General features: G+C 49.8%; 2 protein-coding genes across 2 annotated transcripts; both read left to right on the top strand.

Annotated features, from left to right (window-relative positions):
• Window positions 1–5,072: 5,072 nt before the first annotated feature.
• MIURF (mitochondrial elongation factor 1 upstream open reading frame) lies at window positions 5,073–5,674 on the top strand. The gene has a single exon (XM_072350887.1). It carries the CDS (start codon window positions 5,457–5,459, stop codon window positions 5,667–5,669), a length of 213 nt encoding a protein of 70 aa, XP_072206988.1. The 5' UTR covers window positions 5,073–5,456; the 3' UTR covers window positions 5,670–5,674.
• Window positions 5,675–5,712: 38 nt separating this feature from the next.
• On the top strand, window positions 5,713–13,581 carry MIEF1 (mitochondrial elongation factor 1). Its single transcript, XM_072350873.1, has 5 exons — window positions 5,713–5,851; window positions 6,118–6,266; window positions 6,388–6,568; window positions 7,954–8,216; window positions 9,263–13,581. The coding sequence occupies exons 2-5, from the start codon at window positions 6,123–6,125 to the stop codon at window positions 10,067–10,069; spliced, it is 1,395 nt and encodes a 464-aa protein (XP_072206974.1). The 5' UTR covers window positions 5,713–5,851; window positions 6,118–6,122; the 3' UTR covers window positions 10,070–13,581.
• Window positions 13,582–14,560: the final 979 nt, after the last annotated feature.

Below are 14,560 nucleotides of genomic sequence, written 5' to 3'. Positions count from 1 at the left end.
GCAATGGATTTTGGCATACACAGCCTGCATCTTGGATATGGATAGGCAGTTTTAAACATTGCAGTGAACTAGGAACATGCAGGGCGTGTGGCACTGAGCAACCCTTGCATGTTTTCGTGGAGCCAGTCACAGAATCACCAAATGGCTCAGGTTAGAGGAGACCTTAAAGCCCACTCAGTTCCTACTCCTGCCCTGGGCAAGGCTGCCACCCACCAGGTCAGGCTGCCCAGGCTTTGCTGATGTGGGGGATAGACACGCTGCTTCCAAACACCAGAGTGCTTAGAAACAGAATGACTTTAATATAAACTTACAGCATCACTTAAAGAGCTGGAAAGGGGATACCAAGAGCCTGGTTTGCTGGCTGTTTGTTTTTGTTCCTCGGATACATTTGTTCCCAGCACAAGGGCAACGCTTAATAAGCTGTTTCACATGGACAGTAAATTTTTAATTATTAGCTTGCTTCTTTTTCCTAAGCTGGGGTTTCCTAGTGGTTCAGCTGGGGCAGCAGCTGGGAGCAGCCACCCCAGCCGTGTCGAGCAGCTCCGTGCTCAGCTGCAGGTGCCAGTGCCCCGACAGGGAGCATTTGGCCATAGCGATGGCAGAAGGCAACTGTGTGCTCGCTCCCAGCACTGGTACACGTTTGTGTGGCTCACCAACACGCTCATACCCCGGCTACAGCAAATCTCGTGGGAGCCAGCTTTGCTCCGTCACTGCGAAACAGCATCCAAGGAGCAGAGCAGAGCTGTCCTATCTGGGGAAAAGGCTCCAGGTCACTGAAGCAAGGCACTGACCCGAGGGATGGCAGTGCTGGGGGCCGGGCTGCCATGAGCGGTGCCTTTGTCAGCAAAGGGTAAGGATCAGCCCCTTCTAGCCAGCGTTTGGGCCATTACTGTAAGCATCTCTGAGAGCTCCAAACATAGATGCTTTCTTGGAATTAAGGGAAATTTGACAATCTTGACGTTTTGAATGTTCCTGGGTGTGCTTTTCTTTCTTTTCTTTCCTTTTTAGCAAAGAGATAATATAGTCCTTCCCATTGTTTGAAATCCATTACGTCTATGTGAAGCCACAAATCTTTCAAGGCCATCTCTCTCCTCGCTCTGCCAAATGAAATAAAGAACAAAATAAAAACCCCACATTGTTTCACTTCTGCTTATCTTTCCTGTGCCTTACGGCTCAGACCACGACTCCCTTGGCTGAAATCCATCCCAGTAATGATTTAATTTGGGAGCCACGCTTCACCTTTCTAAAAATAAGGAAAACTGAGAAGAAGAGCAGCAAAGCTGTGCCGAATAGAGATACAAAATGACTTCGACAGGAGCTCGAATTAAAGAAGCCGTGTTGCTCAGAAAATGCATAAAATCAGACCTTCCATGCCTGCCTCTGTGCAGCAAGCTCTTCCCTGGCATTTTAGCACCTATTCTACAGTCTGGACCTTTTCCAAAGAGAGAGCAACAAATCATCAGTCATATCTTCTCTTTTTTATCCCCCCCACCCCCCCAGACACTTACTAAGAATCAGGCACACATGCACAAATAAAGGAATGTCGAAAACATCCACCCACTTCTGTTTGATTGTCGGTGTTTTTAAAGGATTTGGCACATGTTGTTGCCCAGGACTGGATGTCAAACCGCTGCGAAACCCAAAGCAGACAGATGTCCCTAAATGGGACAGAAATGATTCTAACTGAGGACATGAGATTTAATGGGCTGAAATGTGAATGTGGTGCAGCGGCAGCTCAGTGCTTGCAGAACCTGGGCTCCAGGGCTTGAGGCTGAACGCCTTACTTTGGAAGCAGCTGGGCTGTGAGCTCTTCCTATCTTCCCCCTGGCAAAAAGAGACCCCCAGAATTCCTCCCCAACTGTTCTCTGAAGCCCTGACTGAAGGTTGGCTCTGGGCTGTGTGTCAGGAATGCACGTTGAAAGGCAGCGGACTCTCCTCCCTCAGCACCTGTGTTCCTTCTCAGCTGTGTTTGTTCAACACCAAAGCTGATGGATTCTGTGGAAAGGAGCCATCAGCGCCAGCCTTGGTTATTCTCCACTGCTGGCACATCATAGCAGGAGAGCAAGATATCATTATTTCTGCTGTGTTATCAACAGCAGACCAATTTTTTCTCTTTTTTTTTTTCCTTTCCCTCCACCAAATTCTAGTCTGCCAGCCTGTGGAAAGTCATTGAAAATGCAGAAGGATGCAAAGCATCCCCTTAGGGCACAAATGCCACTATCCTTTGCAATTGCTCGAGAAACGTCAAGACCTAGGAGCACAAAAGAGAAAGCTGTTGAACTGGTCCAAAAGGTCTCTTTATGATATGATGGGTGTTACTCCCACGCTCAGATGGTGCTGGTGGGTCACTACCCTTCTTCCCTGCTCCTAAACAGCAGCAACACAGCCGTAGCCTCCCAGGAGAAATAGGGGAGGGGGATATCAGTGCCTTACACCCAGGTAATAGGCTGGGTGACTGTGCCCTGTAACCCATGATGCCTTTGATATTTCGCAAGCTCACTTTGTCATCTGGGGAAACAAAAGTCGTTATTGTTCTCCAGGCATACAGCGAAGGTGCACTGTCTCCTCTGCCTGAAGTAAAGGGAATCAATCCACTTTTTGGCAGGGATGCAGGCTGGAGACATGGAGCCCTCAGCTCACTGTGGGCTACCCCACCTTCCCAGTGAGCCCATGGGGAGGCAAAAGGTAGAAAGAGCATCCTGGACAGACACTGAGCAGCACTGCAGGCAGCGGGACAAGGGCTCAGCATCCTGTCAGAGCAGCACAAGTCCATCCTATACCAGGGCTGCAGAGGTACTGCGTGCCGAGGGGTCAACAGAGGAGTAGGCTGGGCTGGGAAGCACTGAAGGGGCTGTTGCTTCACTGTCTGCCGTCAGAATTCAAGTTCACAACCCCAGCATGCTGTCAGCAGTCCAGCAGTGAGAAAGCGATGGATGCTGGTCACTCTGCCTTTGCACCTGCTTGCTTTGCAAGACCAAACGGGCGCACTGAAGGTGGCTCGGACACGTGGAGCACACAGCAGTGAAGCGGTGGCAGGCAAAGCGAGCCCTGGGCTGCTGGGGCAGTTGGGGGCAGGAGGAGCAGCAGGGCTGGAGGAGTTCACAACACACGCACGCAGCTGTTGGCGGAGGGCCCGGGAGCTGGCAAACGGCCCAGGGAGAAAAAAACCAGAACAAAACACTAAAACAGGCACAACCAAAGGGGGCCAGGATGGGGAGGGGTGCTTGTGGAAGACCATGGTCCTTGGCTCCCACAGCACGAAGGGACAGAAAGTCCCTGAAAGTCCGTAATAGCAACCTTGCCCGGGAAGGTCATCACATTTGGCATGTTCTATGCAGCTCAAAACAAGCTGTACTTCAGAGGAGGGAGGTATCACTCTCCTGTGCCATGGTCGCACCTTTGCTCTCACACTCGGCCTTCGCAGTAGATGCAGGAGGATCCTGAGAGGAAGCACAGCCTGAAATCTTCTGCCTGGGACTCGGTGGGGTGAAGGTTAGCACAGGAGCAGGGCTGGAATCACCTGACACAGTGCCGCCGATTCAAAGCCCACCCTGCTGCACATCTTGGAGCGGTTTGATCCCATTTGTACTGCAACAGGGGTTCACCACGGGTAGCTGCAGGTGTTTTGATCCAGACTTTGGAGTTTCAGGGACTGGCCTTATCAGTGCACCTGCTCAGAGAACTGCTGCGAGGAGCAAAGTGTTGATGTGGCAACTCAAGGAGGAATCTGAGCGGAGAGGTCAAAAATCAGTGTTCGTTTTGGCAGAAGGGAAGAGTATATGAATATGTAGGGACAGGTAGGGAATATGAATATGGGAATAGGGAATCCAAAGGCTGCCTCTGATGTGCCATATAGCTCAGAGTCTAAGCAGATGATCAGGAGAAGAAAAGAAGAGGATGAGCAATATACTAAGCATTTTTAAACGGTGACTCAAAGCTATCGACTCTTGAGGAGATCGGAAAGGACTGTAAGTAAAATGTGGCAAATGGGCAACAAGGTGCGACTGCCGAGGTTTAACTTTGTCAAATGCCAAGCAAGAAAATAAATTAAGAGAAAAAATTCGCACAGATATTATGAAGCTCCAGGTTGCCTGTAAGCAGCTCGGGGAAGGGTATGAATATCACACAGATCCCGGCTCCGTGAGTGGATGCAGGTTAAAAAAGAGCACACACAAAACATTAGCATGCAGAAGGAAGAAGAGGAGAATAATATGGAAAATATGATAATGCTATTATGTAAATCAGCAGCGTAGCCTCTCTGGGAATACTGTCTGCAGTTCATGCAAGCCTTTCTCGGAAAGGGCTGATTAGGGGCACGGCGAAGTCGCACACAAAGAGAGATCAAAATGATTGGGGCTGTTTATCTCGGAAAGGAAATGAACAAGAGGAGGTTGGCACAGACCAAGCCAGTCTGGAGCTTCTGGTTTTCTTCCCATTCGGTTCTATCACTCTCGTATCTGGTGTCGTTAAGGACAGTGCAAAGGGATGTGGCTCTCCTCTGTCACACACAGCTTGCTCTTTCTCTCACCCCCTCACCCAGGGGAGGCATATGTGCCTTTCACTGCCAGAAAGACATGGAGGCCCTGGAGCGTGTCCAGAGAAGGGCAGCGGAGCTGTGAGGGGTCTGCAGCACAAGTGTGATGGGGAGCGGCTGAGGGAAATGGGGTTGGTCAGGCTGAGGAGGCTCAGGGGAGACATTATTGCTCTCTATAACAACCTGAAGGGAGGCTGTGGCATGGTGAGGATTGGCCTCTTCTCCCAAGTGACAGCAATAGGACGAGAGGGAACTGGTCTCAGTTTGCATCAGGGCAGGTTCAGGCTGGATACGAGGGAAACGTTTTCTCTGGCAGTGTTGGTGCAGCGGAGCAGGCTGCGCAGGGGGTGCTGTAGTGGCAGGCGACTGAAGGGCACGGCCCTGCCATTCATTCCCAGTCCCAACTGGGAGGAGCACCGGGTGCGTGTACTCCTCCCGCTCGGCAGAGGGCGCGCTGGCGGCGCGGCGTGTCCCTTCCCGCTCTCCGTACGGCGCAGCCCCGCCGCCAGGGGGAAGCAGCGTTCCGCCGCCACCGCCTCCCGTTCCGGCCGGAAGTCCTCGGCGCGGAGATCGTTACGGGCCTCGGCCCGGCCGCTCTCGGATTGGCTGTCGCTGAGGTCACGACCCGGAGGCGGATCGGCCATGTTGCCGGGTGACCCCGCCGGCGGCGTCTGGAGGATGTGGCTGCCGTGAGGCCCCGGGGCGCTTCTCCCGGCCCTTCCCGCTGCGTGCGGGCGGTCGGGCCGGCATCGGGCGCACAGAGCGGTGCCGGGCTGTCCGGAATAGGCCGCGGGGCCACGCCGGTTCCGCCGTAGCCGAACTCGCGGCCCTCAGCCGACGGCCCCGGCAGCTCCGGAACATCCCTCCGGGAAGGTAGAAGTGTCCCCAGGCTCCCTCTCCTTCGGTCGGCCGGCCGTTCCCCATGGCAGCGTGGTCCCGGCAGGCCGTCCTGACCCTTTACCGGGCTCTGCTGCGCGAGGGCCGCGGGCTGCGTTACACTGACCGGGATTTCTACTTGGCTTCCATCCGCCGTGAGTTTCGCAAGAACCGGGGGCTGCAGCGGCTGGAGGATAAGGAGAAGCAGCTGGAGAAGGGGCAGGCTTTCCTGCAGAGCAAGCTGGGGGGGCTGGTGTAACGTTCCCTGTTCCCCCCCTCCTCCATACACACGCGCTTCCCTCTTCTTTCTGACATCCCCTCGCCTAGCACGGCACGATGACTGCTCCCTGCCCGCTGCTACCTTGAAACCGGCCAGAAGGTGCCTCCAAAGCCACACCAGGAGGGCTCTCCTGTTCTCTCTACAAATGCTTTAGGTCGCAGGTAGGTCCCTTATGCTGCTGTAGCTCTGTTCTTTGTGGTAACGTGGCAGTTAGCTTTGTGCAAGCACGTTAGTTTTTGCCGTGTGATGAAGAATGCCTGGATTCCTGATCAGATGAAGTAGGAATGTTCATTTTTAAACAGTAACTTGGCTTTAGAAAAGACATCAGTTCAGGCAGGCTCTGCCCCTTCAGCTGTCTTTGCTTTGGCTAAGGAGCACCAGTTAGAGTTGCTCTGTCGTGACCCATTTGTTTGATGCTCCCTTCCAGGTGAGATGGCGGGCGCTGGGCCGCGCAAAGGCAAAAAGGACGACAATGGCATCGGCACGGCCATCGACTTTGTGCTGTCCAACGCACGGCTCGTGCTGGGCGTGGGTGGAGCTGCCATGCTGGGCATCGCCACGCTGGCTGTCAAACGGGTGAGCTGGTGATGTGGGGTGGGAAGTGAAAAGACGTGGGATGTTGGCACTAGATGGGGAGAGAAACACAAAAACACCGGGCCCTTGTCAACTCAAACTGTGCCTGGTGATGTTCCTTTAGATGTATGATCGTGCGATCAGTGCTCCCAGCAGCCCCACTCGCTTGAACCAGTCAGGAAAGAGAAGCTGGGAAGAGCCAAACTGGTTGGGATCCTCCTCACGCTTACTGAGCCAGGACATGAAGACTAACCTCAGCCGCTCCCTGCAGACCCTTCCCACCGACACTTCGGCCACAGACACAGGTACAGAGCAGTGTGACATTGCCATGTTGCAGAATCATTTTGCCCTGTCAACCCCGTTAATCCTTTAAAAACCATGGAAGAGGAGAATGCTCTCTCTAGCCTGGTATTTTGATGCTGTTGTTTGAAGTTGATCTATTGTTAGCTTCCTGGATTAAAAGTCAGATTGGGAATTAGTGAGTAGTAGTCATCTCTATTGGCATTTGTCATTTCCTTTATTTCACAGGCTTGAATTTTATTCTCCTTCAGACTTTTTCTTTGAAACTTTGTTGCTTTTCTTTGGGCTTTTCCCATTCTTTTGCCTCTTTTAAGAAGATACTTAAACAGAGAATCACAGAAGCCTTAGAGTTGGAAGGGACCTCTGAAGGCCATCTAGTCCAACTCCCCTGCAATGAACAGGGACAACACAGCTAGATCAGGTTGCCCAGGGCCTCATCCAGCCTGGCCTTGAAGGTCTCCAGGAATGGGGCATCAACCACGTCACTACATTACCTGTTTCACTGCCTTACCACCCTCGCTGTAAAAGATTGTTTCCTTTTATCTAACCTAATTCTCCCCCCTTTAAGCTTGACTGTACTAGTCATTTATAACATTATTTTTCCGTGTTATTTCTGTGATCTTTCTAATAATTTCTGTAACGCTTTTGGCCTTTTTAGTGCTGCTTATCACTAAGCTAGTCTTCATCAAGCTGTAAAAAGGCACTTGGCAGTTGTCCTTCCAAGTGCAGTGATAAGCAATTCAACCCGTAAGTGTTTTATGTGAATTTTTGTGTTAGTTTGTTGTTCTTACTGGTTTGATAAGAGGACATTAGAGAAACAGTGCAGCTTAGAGATTGCTTTATAATTTAAGCAGTGATATAAAGCGTTACGATGCTGTTATACACATAAGAACATGCTTTCAGGTCTTCGTTCAGTTAAAATTTGAGGAGGTTTTCATTAAGGGTACGATTGCTTGTGCTCTACTGGCTCCAAAATCCATCCATCGTTTTACTACCTACCTTACCATTGTCATATATGGTGATCAGAGACCCGAAGACTGCTTTTTTGCAGATGATATGATCTCAAATCCCTTACCCTGGGTACAACTGGGTTTTGCTGATGCATTGTAAAAATCCATTATAATGTTAAAAATGTAACAATGGTTGTTCAAGGGTGTTTTGGTCTTCTGTTGGTCTGGCATCATGTTAAAAGCAACGTGAGGTGTAGCTAAGAAACCATCCACACAGCCATTAATGTTCTTCGAGATTCTCAGTGCTCTTTTGACTGATACCTGAGTAAAGCTTGCAAAATGTCTGCTATAAGCTTTTCGGGATGTAGGAGGCGTGTTTCTGCAGATCACTACGCAGTGAAACATTGCAGGCAATCAACAGTTTTCCTTCTGTCTTGCAGACTTTTTTCGACCCACTAAATCCAAGCCATCTGCCAAGAGGAGCCAAGTGGAGCTGAAAAAATCCCGCCTTCGTCTGTCTCTGCAAGAAAAGCTGTTTGCTTATTACCGGAGGAAGGTCGCTATCCCCACAGATGAGCAAGCCCTGGCCAAGCAAGCAGCCGTGGACATCTGTGCTGAGCTGCGCAGCTTCCTCCGTGCCAAGCTGCCGGACATGCCCCTGCGTGACATGTATCTCAGTGGCAGCCTGTATGACGATCTGCAGGTAATTCCCGTGGCCACGTGATGGGTCGTTATTCAGCAGGCTGATGAGACAGGAGCATTTCAGGCGTCCCTCTTGGCAGTGCTGTCTCAGCACAACATTCTTCTGTAATAAGGCTCTTGGTGTCACGTTTCCCACCGTGAAGCCAGGCATTGATTACTGCAGTACTGTTTGGACAAGCTTGAGCAAGCTGCTCTGGATTTGTCTGCAAAGCATTTGATTTTTGCTCTTTCATTTCTCTGGGCTGCCTTGGCTGTTCTTTCCTTCTCCCTTTAGCTGCGTTTTTCTTGTTGCTTTTTCATGCAGCTCTGTTTTCTCTCCATCCCTGCTATCTCCTTCCAAATACAGTTCCCTCAGAACTCCTTTGCATTCATGTAGATCTTCCTTAGTCTTTTTTTTCTTTTACTTTTTTTTTTCTCTTTTTTAAATGCATGACAGACCTTGACTAAACAGCAGTCCCTGCTGCATGTCTGCTCGGTGGAAAAATGTACATGGCTAAAGGGAGTGATTCATAGGCACGCTTCTTTTGTTTGAGTCAGAGCTCTGAAATGGAGTGCTGAGCGTCAAGTGAAACTTAGATCTGGGTTCTTAATCACAGCGGTGAAAAGAGATCTTTAGTGACCTTTTTCTCATCAGAGTGGCAGACAAGGTGAGGGTAGCACCTACTTCTAGCATGGAATAATTAAAACATGGCAACTTAAACTTGTTTAGAAATGCCTCCAGTTTCAAGTTACTATGTGGTGTTGCCACCTTGGAGCAATAGGAGGTAAAATGATTCTTATGTATGTAGTCCATGTCAGGCGCTGAAGTATCTGAAGATTTCCAAATATTGAGTACCACCTAAGCTTTATCTTGTACCTTGGAGTTACCTATTGATGATGGGAAATAGCCTATCAAAATGTCTTTTGACAACAGGAGGGTGTGAATCCCACACAGAGAGGGAACTGAGACAGCTGAACCTTTATTGCAAGTTCCTTTGAACAGAGGGCATTCCAAAAGGCGGTGTGCAGAGAAAGCTTGTTCTTACCAACTTTTCTCTCTTGTGAAAGGTAGTGACAGCTGACCATATCCAGCTTATTGTGCCTCTGATGCTGGAGCAGAACTTGTGGTCGTGCATCCCCGGAGAGGAAACTATCATGAATATTCCTGGCTTCTACTTGGTGCGTCGGGAAAACCCAGAGTACTTTCCCCGTGGGAGCAGCTACTGGGACCGCTGTGTTGTGGGAGGTTACCTTTCCCCCAAAGCTGTAGCAGAGACCTTTGAGAAAGTTGTAGCTGGATCCATCAACTGGCCAGCAATTGGGTCTCTCTTGGATTATGTGATCCGTCCAGCAGCTCCCCCAGCAGATTTGACTCTCGAAGTCCAGTATGATCCAGAACGGCGTCTTTTTATTGACTTCCTACCATCCCTCACGCTGGGTGACATCGTCCTTGTGGCCAAACCTCATCGACTGGCCCAGAATGACAACCTATGGCGACTGAGTCTGCGGCCAGCAGAAACGGCTCGCCTCAGGGCCCTGGACCAGTGTGATTCTGGCTGCCGTTGTTTGTGCCTGAAGATCTTCAAAGCGGTATGCAAGTTGAACCCAGCCCTGGGTCACCTCACTGCCAGCCAGCTCACCAATGTCATCCTGCACCTGTCCCAAGAGGAGTCCAACTGGTCCCAGGATATGCTGGCTGATCGCTTCTTGCAAGCGCTGAAGGGCTTGATCCGCTACTTGGAGGCAGGTGTCCTCCCTAGTGCTCTAAACCCCAAGGTGAACTTGTTTTCAGAGCTCACCCCAGAAGAGGTGGATGAATTGGGCTACACCCTCTATAGCTCTCTCTCAGAGCCGGAGGTTTTACTCCAGACGTAATGGGGGCCTTAACTGGGGAAACACTGATAGGATTTATCCAAGGTGGACTTTGAAATGTGTCTCCTACCCCCCACCCTCCCTCTCTCACACTGTCTATTTTTGGTTGATTTGGTTCATAATTATTTCCTGCTGTGGAGTTGTTGCTCCCGCTGGATTTCTTGGTGCTACTGGTCCATTTCCACCATCTATGCCCCCACAGGTACCCATTGGCTATGGAAAAGAGGCTAAAACTGCAGCTGTAAGATCTCTGCAGAAATCTTGCTGATGCTTAAAAACAAAACAACAAACTCAACCAACACCACAACTATGCACTTCTTTTTCCTGTAGTGAGTCTTTCTTGCTGCAGTGAATCCGTTTTGGTCTGAAGAAGGTGGAAGTGGGCTGGTGAATCCAGTGACAACTTTAGCAGCCTTGCACTGAGGTCCTTTCCTTTCCTTGGGTCAGATTTTTGTCCCTGCATTTCTTTTTTTCCTGCTGTACCACGCTGTCTCACTCCCCCCCTTTTTTTTATCTTTTACCAAGTCATACAGAGCAGACTGAATGAGATGTCCTTGGTAGGGCTGTATGTTGTATGTGTGAGCGCATCATGATTAACAGTACTTAGTGCAGTAGTTCTTGAAAGAGGAGGATGGATATGGCTCTGGCTCCTACAGAGCCTTCTCATCCTTTGTCTTCTGGGTTCAGGACTAAGGCTCATCCAGTCTGTTGCAACAGCCTCCAGTATAAGCACTTCTCATAGGTGTTACTGAAGGGAGGAAGAAGCTTTTGTGGTGTCTGTGTGACGAGGCCAAAGGAGTAGGGCTTGCTGTTCCGGCCTAGCCAGATCTACTGTGTGTTGGTGGTGGGAATGGCCATGTGAATTGGAGCTAGGCAGCTCCTCAGATGTCTCTCTGGCCTAGAGGAAGAGAAGCTGATTATGGAAGAGGGGTGGGAGGTGCACATGGGAACAAAGATTATCTTTTCACCTTTTCTGAGTTCTTTGCCATTCTGGTTTATAGGAGGTGGAAGCAGGACTTTATGCCTCAAATGGTTTTGTAATAAGCACATGTAAGCCAGATTCTCACCAGCTGTAAGTTGGTAAGGGTGATAGGGCTGAGCTGGCGTCATCAGAGAGGATCTGTTCCATATGCTGATGTTATTATTGATATGCAGAGTTAGCATTTAGAAAGGAGCTGTCTTTGCCATCTGCTCTCATTGGGTACTGTAGGTCTCTCCCCTGGCACCTCAGAGGTGAGGCAGTTTGTTTCCCCTTCCTCATTCCCATGTGCTGACTTTCCAGCGTTCCCAGTTTACAGTTACCATTAGAAAGCTGGTGAGGGCACACCTTCCCACTCTGTATGGTTGGACCTATTGATCATGCACATCTGCCCACTCCCGTTCACCTCTGCTATCAGGCCATTCTCCCTTGGCTGTCCTCTCATCTGCTTCTGGACTGTGGTGTGGCTTTTGGGGGCAGCCGATGCACTGTGGGTATCTTACACTAGCTGCATGTACTACTCTGTGCTGCTGTCAGCCTTTTGGCCTCATGTCTTCAAAGAGCGGGAGCCCTCCTGCGTCTGGGGCTATGTATCAAATGATAAGCACAGCCAGTGTTATAGAAACATAACCCATCTTTAGCACCTATTTTTCCCTCTTGCTCTCCAGCCTCCTTACCCTAAGAGGCAGAGTTCAGGGGGAGCAGGTATCTTTTTCCTCCTCCCTTCCTCTCAGGACTCCCCTTTGACAAGGCAGTTTCAAGGTGAGCGGAACCATGGAGGGAGAGTCTTTACCACTTGTTTTCTTTTTAGAGGCAGTGCTGGTGAGATGAAGATAGGAGCATCTTTCTCGGACGATCCGTCCATTTTAGACAGTGTGTCAGATAGTATTCCTTATCCAGTGATAACACGACGTCGCATTTTAAATTATTTAATCCTTAGGTTACAGGTCTTTTCTAGACTGCCAGATGCATTCTTTCTCCAGTGCGTGCGTGTGTATAAAGCCTGTAGTTTGTAAAAGGTAAACAAATTCCGTTTGTATGATTTTTGTGTTCTGTATGTTGTGCAGCAGTCACTGTTGCTCAGGTGTTGATTGCTCTTCACTCTGGTTCCCAGATTACACCCGCTTTTCCCTGCCCTCCGCCGCCTTTCTGTCAGCCTTCCTACCCTACAAGCAGATGGATAAGACTTGGAGCCCACAGGCTGTCTGGGGAAATTCCCTTTTCTTCTCATTACTTGAAGGTCAACAAAAATATTAACGTATCGGGGTTGTCAGGCGTTCCCCTTCTGTTCATTTCTTCAGTGTGATCTCACCCTCACTTGGTGCTGAATCCAATGCCGTGGTCTTCATGTGGAACTGAGCAGCAGCATAGTTCGGAACGATTGAGATTATAAATGCAAAGAAGGTGAGACATAAGCAGGAGGAAGCCACTGTCTGAGCTGCTTAAGAGCAGTTGCCACGTATCCGTGTATAAAATTTTTCACATGAATGCTTTTACTTCTTCCTGGCAACCTAATGAATTAATATTTTATGGCCATTTCTTGCTGCTATTGAGCTCAATTTGTGTATCAAATGGAGAGTGAAGCTGCCTTTTTGCCTTTTCTGTAGACTTTGCTCCGCTTCACTTGAATCACGTCCATCTTTTCTTCCCTTCAGTTTTTCCCTGTTCTGAGCTAGCCACAAGCCCATGCCTGGGAGGCACAAGCTCCCCTCCTATGGGCAGCCACGACCATGGGCAGCAGCTGCCCTGGCAGTGGTGGTCTCAGCAAAGGCCAAAGATGTAATGGGTCACAGGGACACTTGCAATGAGGAGTGTTTCAAGTGCAAGGGGGTGATAAAGGCAGGGATGAAGGAGCAGAGCGACTATGCAGGACATTTACACTGAACCTGTATGAAGCTTGTGGACAAATGGATTGTTGCAGAGTCTTTCGAATCGGCACCTTTCAGTGTTAAATGCAGTGCACACGTTGTTCAGCCAGGAGGGCTGAATTACAGGTAGGCTCCTTTCTCATCGGAGCCGTAGCACAGAGCAGGAGGACCTAAAGACGAATGTGGAAAGGGCAGCTCTTGGCCACCTTCCTGGCAGAGCAGCTCAGAGACAAATTGATTGTAAGGGGCCCAGAGCATGCATTGCTGCCTGGGCTCCTGGAATGCCTTGGTGTATTCTGCTATAGTTTTAACTTCCACAGGCTTCTCACAAGATTGTTATCTGGTTCCCTGTAACTGCGGGGCAAGGACCAACTCACTCAGCAGTGGCTTTTCGACTGCTGCTGGGCTTTACCACTAATCTTTCGGCTCAGATGTATTTCTTTTCAAGTGTTCAGAAGCAGTTATGGAACCAAGAGGCCGCTTGCTGCCTCTCGCCCCGCACTCTGCGTGTGGGTACTTGCGGTGTGCAGTGGAGAGATGATGCCCCGTTGCTCCTAAGTCTGGAGGCTGCGGACTTGTAAAAGGGGAAAGTCTCAAGTGCATGTTCTGTGACAGAGCGCGTGAAATTCTGAAATAAAATGACTTTCCACAGTAACCTGGTTGTCTCCGATGTGTTTCTAAACAAAGGAGCATCTCTCTGCTTTTGTGCCAGGGAGGGGTGTCTCCTTTCTGCTGACAGCTTTCTGCACCACACGGTTCTCAGGGGACTGTCATGCCCCTTGCTGATTCACTGCTTTCCCTTTGCAGCTTGGGGCGCTCTGCAGCTGCCTTGAGAACAAGTAGGTTGGCGCTGCAGCAGCTCGCTCCTGTCAGTGCACGCAGCAGTCACAAGATAATGATGGCTCTCTGCCTTTTCTCCTTTCTCTGACAGCTCACACGCCTGGGCTGGCACCCGCGATTCATGTGGTTCTCCAGACTTCACAGGCTTCTGTGCATCTTTTAATACTGGCTTTCCTGCACAGCCTTTCCCTGCCCTTGGCTCAGTGACACCTTTGTTTCTACATGCCCGAGTGTGCTCCTGTCTTATCCAAGCATCAGCCTCGGGGCAGTGAGGAAGCTGTTCTAGCTCCGGCACACAGCAAGCCCTGGTATTATGTGTCTGCTTGGGGAGGTGGGGGAAGTGTTTGACATAAAGAGAAACACAAAGTGATGCCACTTCTGATGAATCCCTGCTGCTTAATTCTCAACAGACACGCTAGGGTGAAGGCATCCTGTGAGAATTGTTTTAATGAGGGCTATGCAATTACCTTTTAACTAGCTTGGAGGATGTGTTGTGGTAGAAAGGGAGCCTCCATCCCTAGCATTATTCTTCTTGATACCCTTTGTCTAGTTTTCTGTTGTTGTTTTTTCCTTTAATCTGTTCCATAATAGAAACAGGTCAGCTGAGATCAAGCGTATTTCACATCCTATGGTCATTTATGGGAACAGCTGATACAAGCTGCTCTGTGGAAGCTGTGCCAGCTACGACACCCCTCACATTAATACCCTTGGAAAGCTTAAGGCTTGCGATCCATGTTTAATGTATGTAGCAGTTTGCACTTTTGCATACAAGCTGTCCCGGCATGCACAGTGAGATCAAAAGATAGG

The sequence above is a fragment of the Excalfactoria chinensis genome, chromosome 1, assembly GCF_039878825.1.
Source record: "Excalfactoria chinensis isolate bCotChi1 chromosome 1, bCotChi1.hap2, whole genome shotgun sequence".
Lineage (NCBI taxonomy): Eukaryota > Metazoa > Chordata > Aves > Galliformes > Phasianidae > Excalfactoria > Excalfactoria chinensis.
The sequence above is the reverse complement of the archived record's forward strand: the minus strand, read 5'-3'. Positions and strand labels throughout refer to the sequence as shown.

What these genes read in the sequence shown, in the direction of transcription:
- MIURF (XM_072350887.1), top strand. Translation starts at nt 5,457, where the DNA reads ATGGCAGCGTGGTCCCGGCAGGCCGTCCTGACCCTTTACCGGGCTCTG.
- MIEF1 (XM_072350873.1), top strand. Translation starts at nt 6,123, where the DNA reads ATGGCGGGCGCTGGGCCGCGCAAAGGCAAAAAGGACGACAATGGCATC. An exon ending in CCACGCTGGCTGTCAAACGG is followed by an intron (nt 6,267 to 6,387) that starts GTGAGCTGGTGA and finishes ATGTTCCTTTAG; the next exon opens with ATGTATGATCGTGCGATCAG. An exon ending in CACTTCGGCCACAGACACAG is followed by an intron (nt 6,569 to 7,953) that starts GTACAGAGCAGT and finishes TCTGTCTTGCAG; the next exon opens with ACTTTTTTCGACCCACTAAA.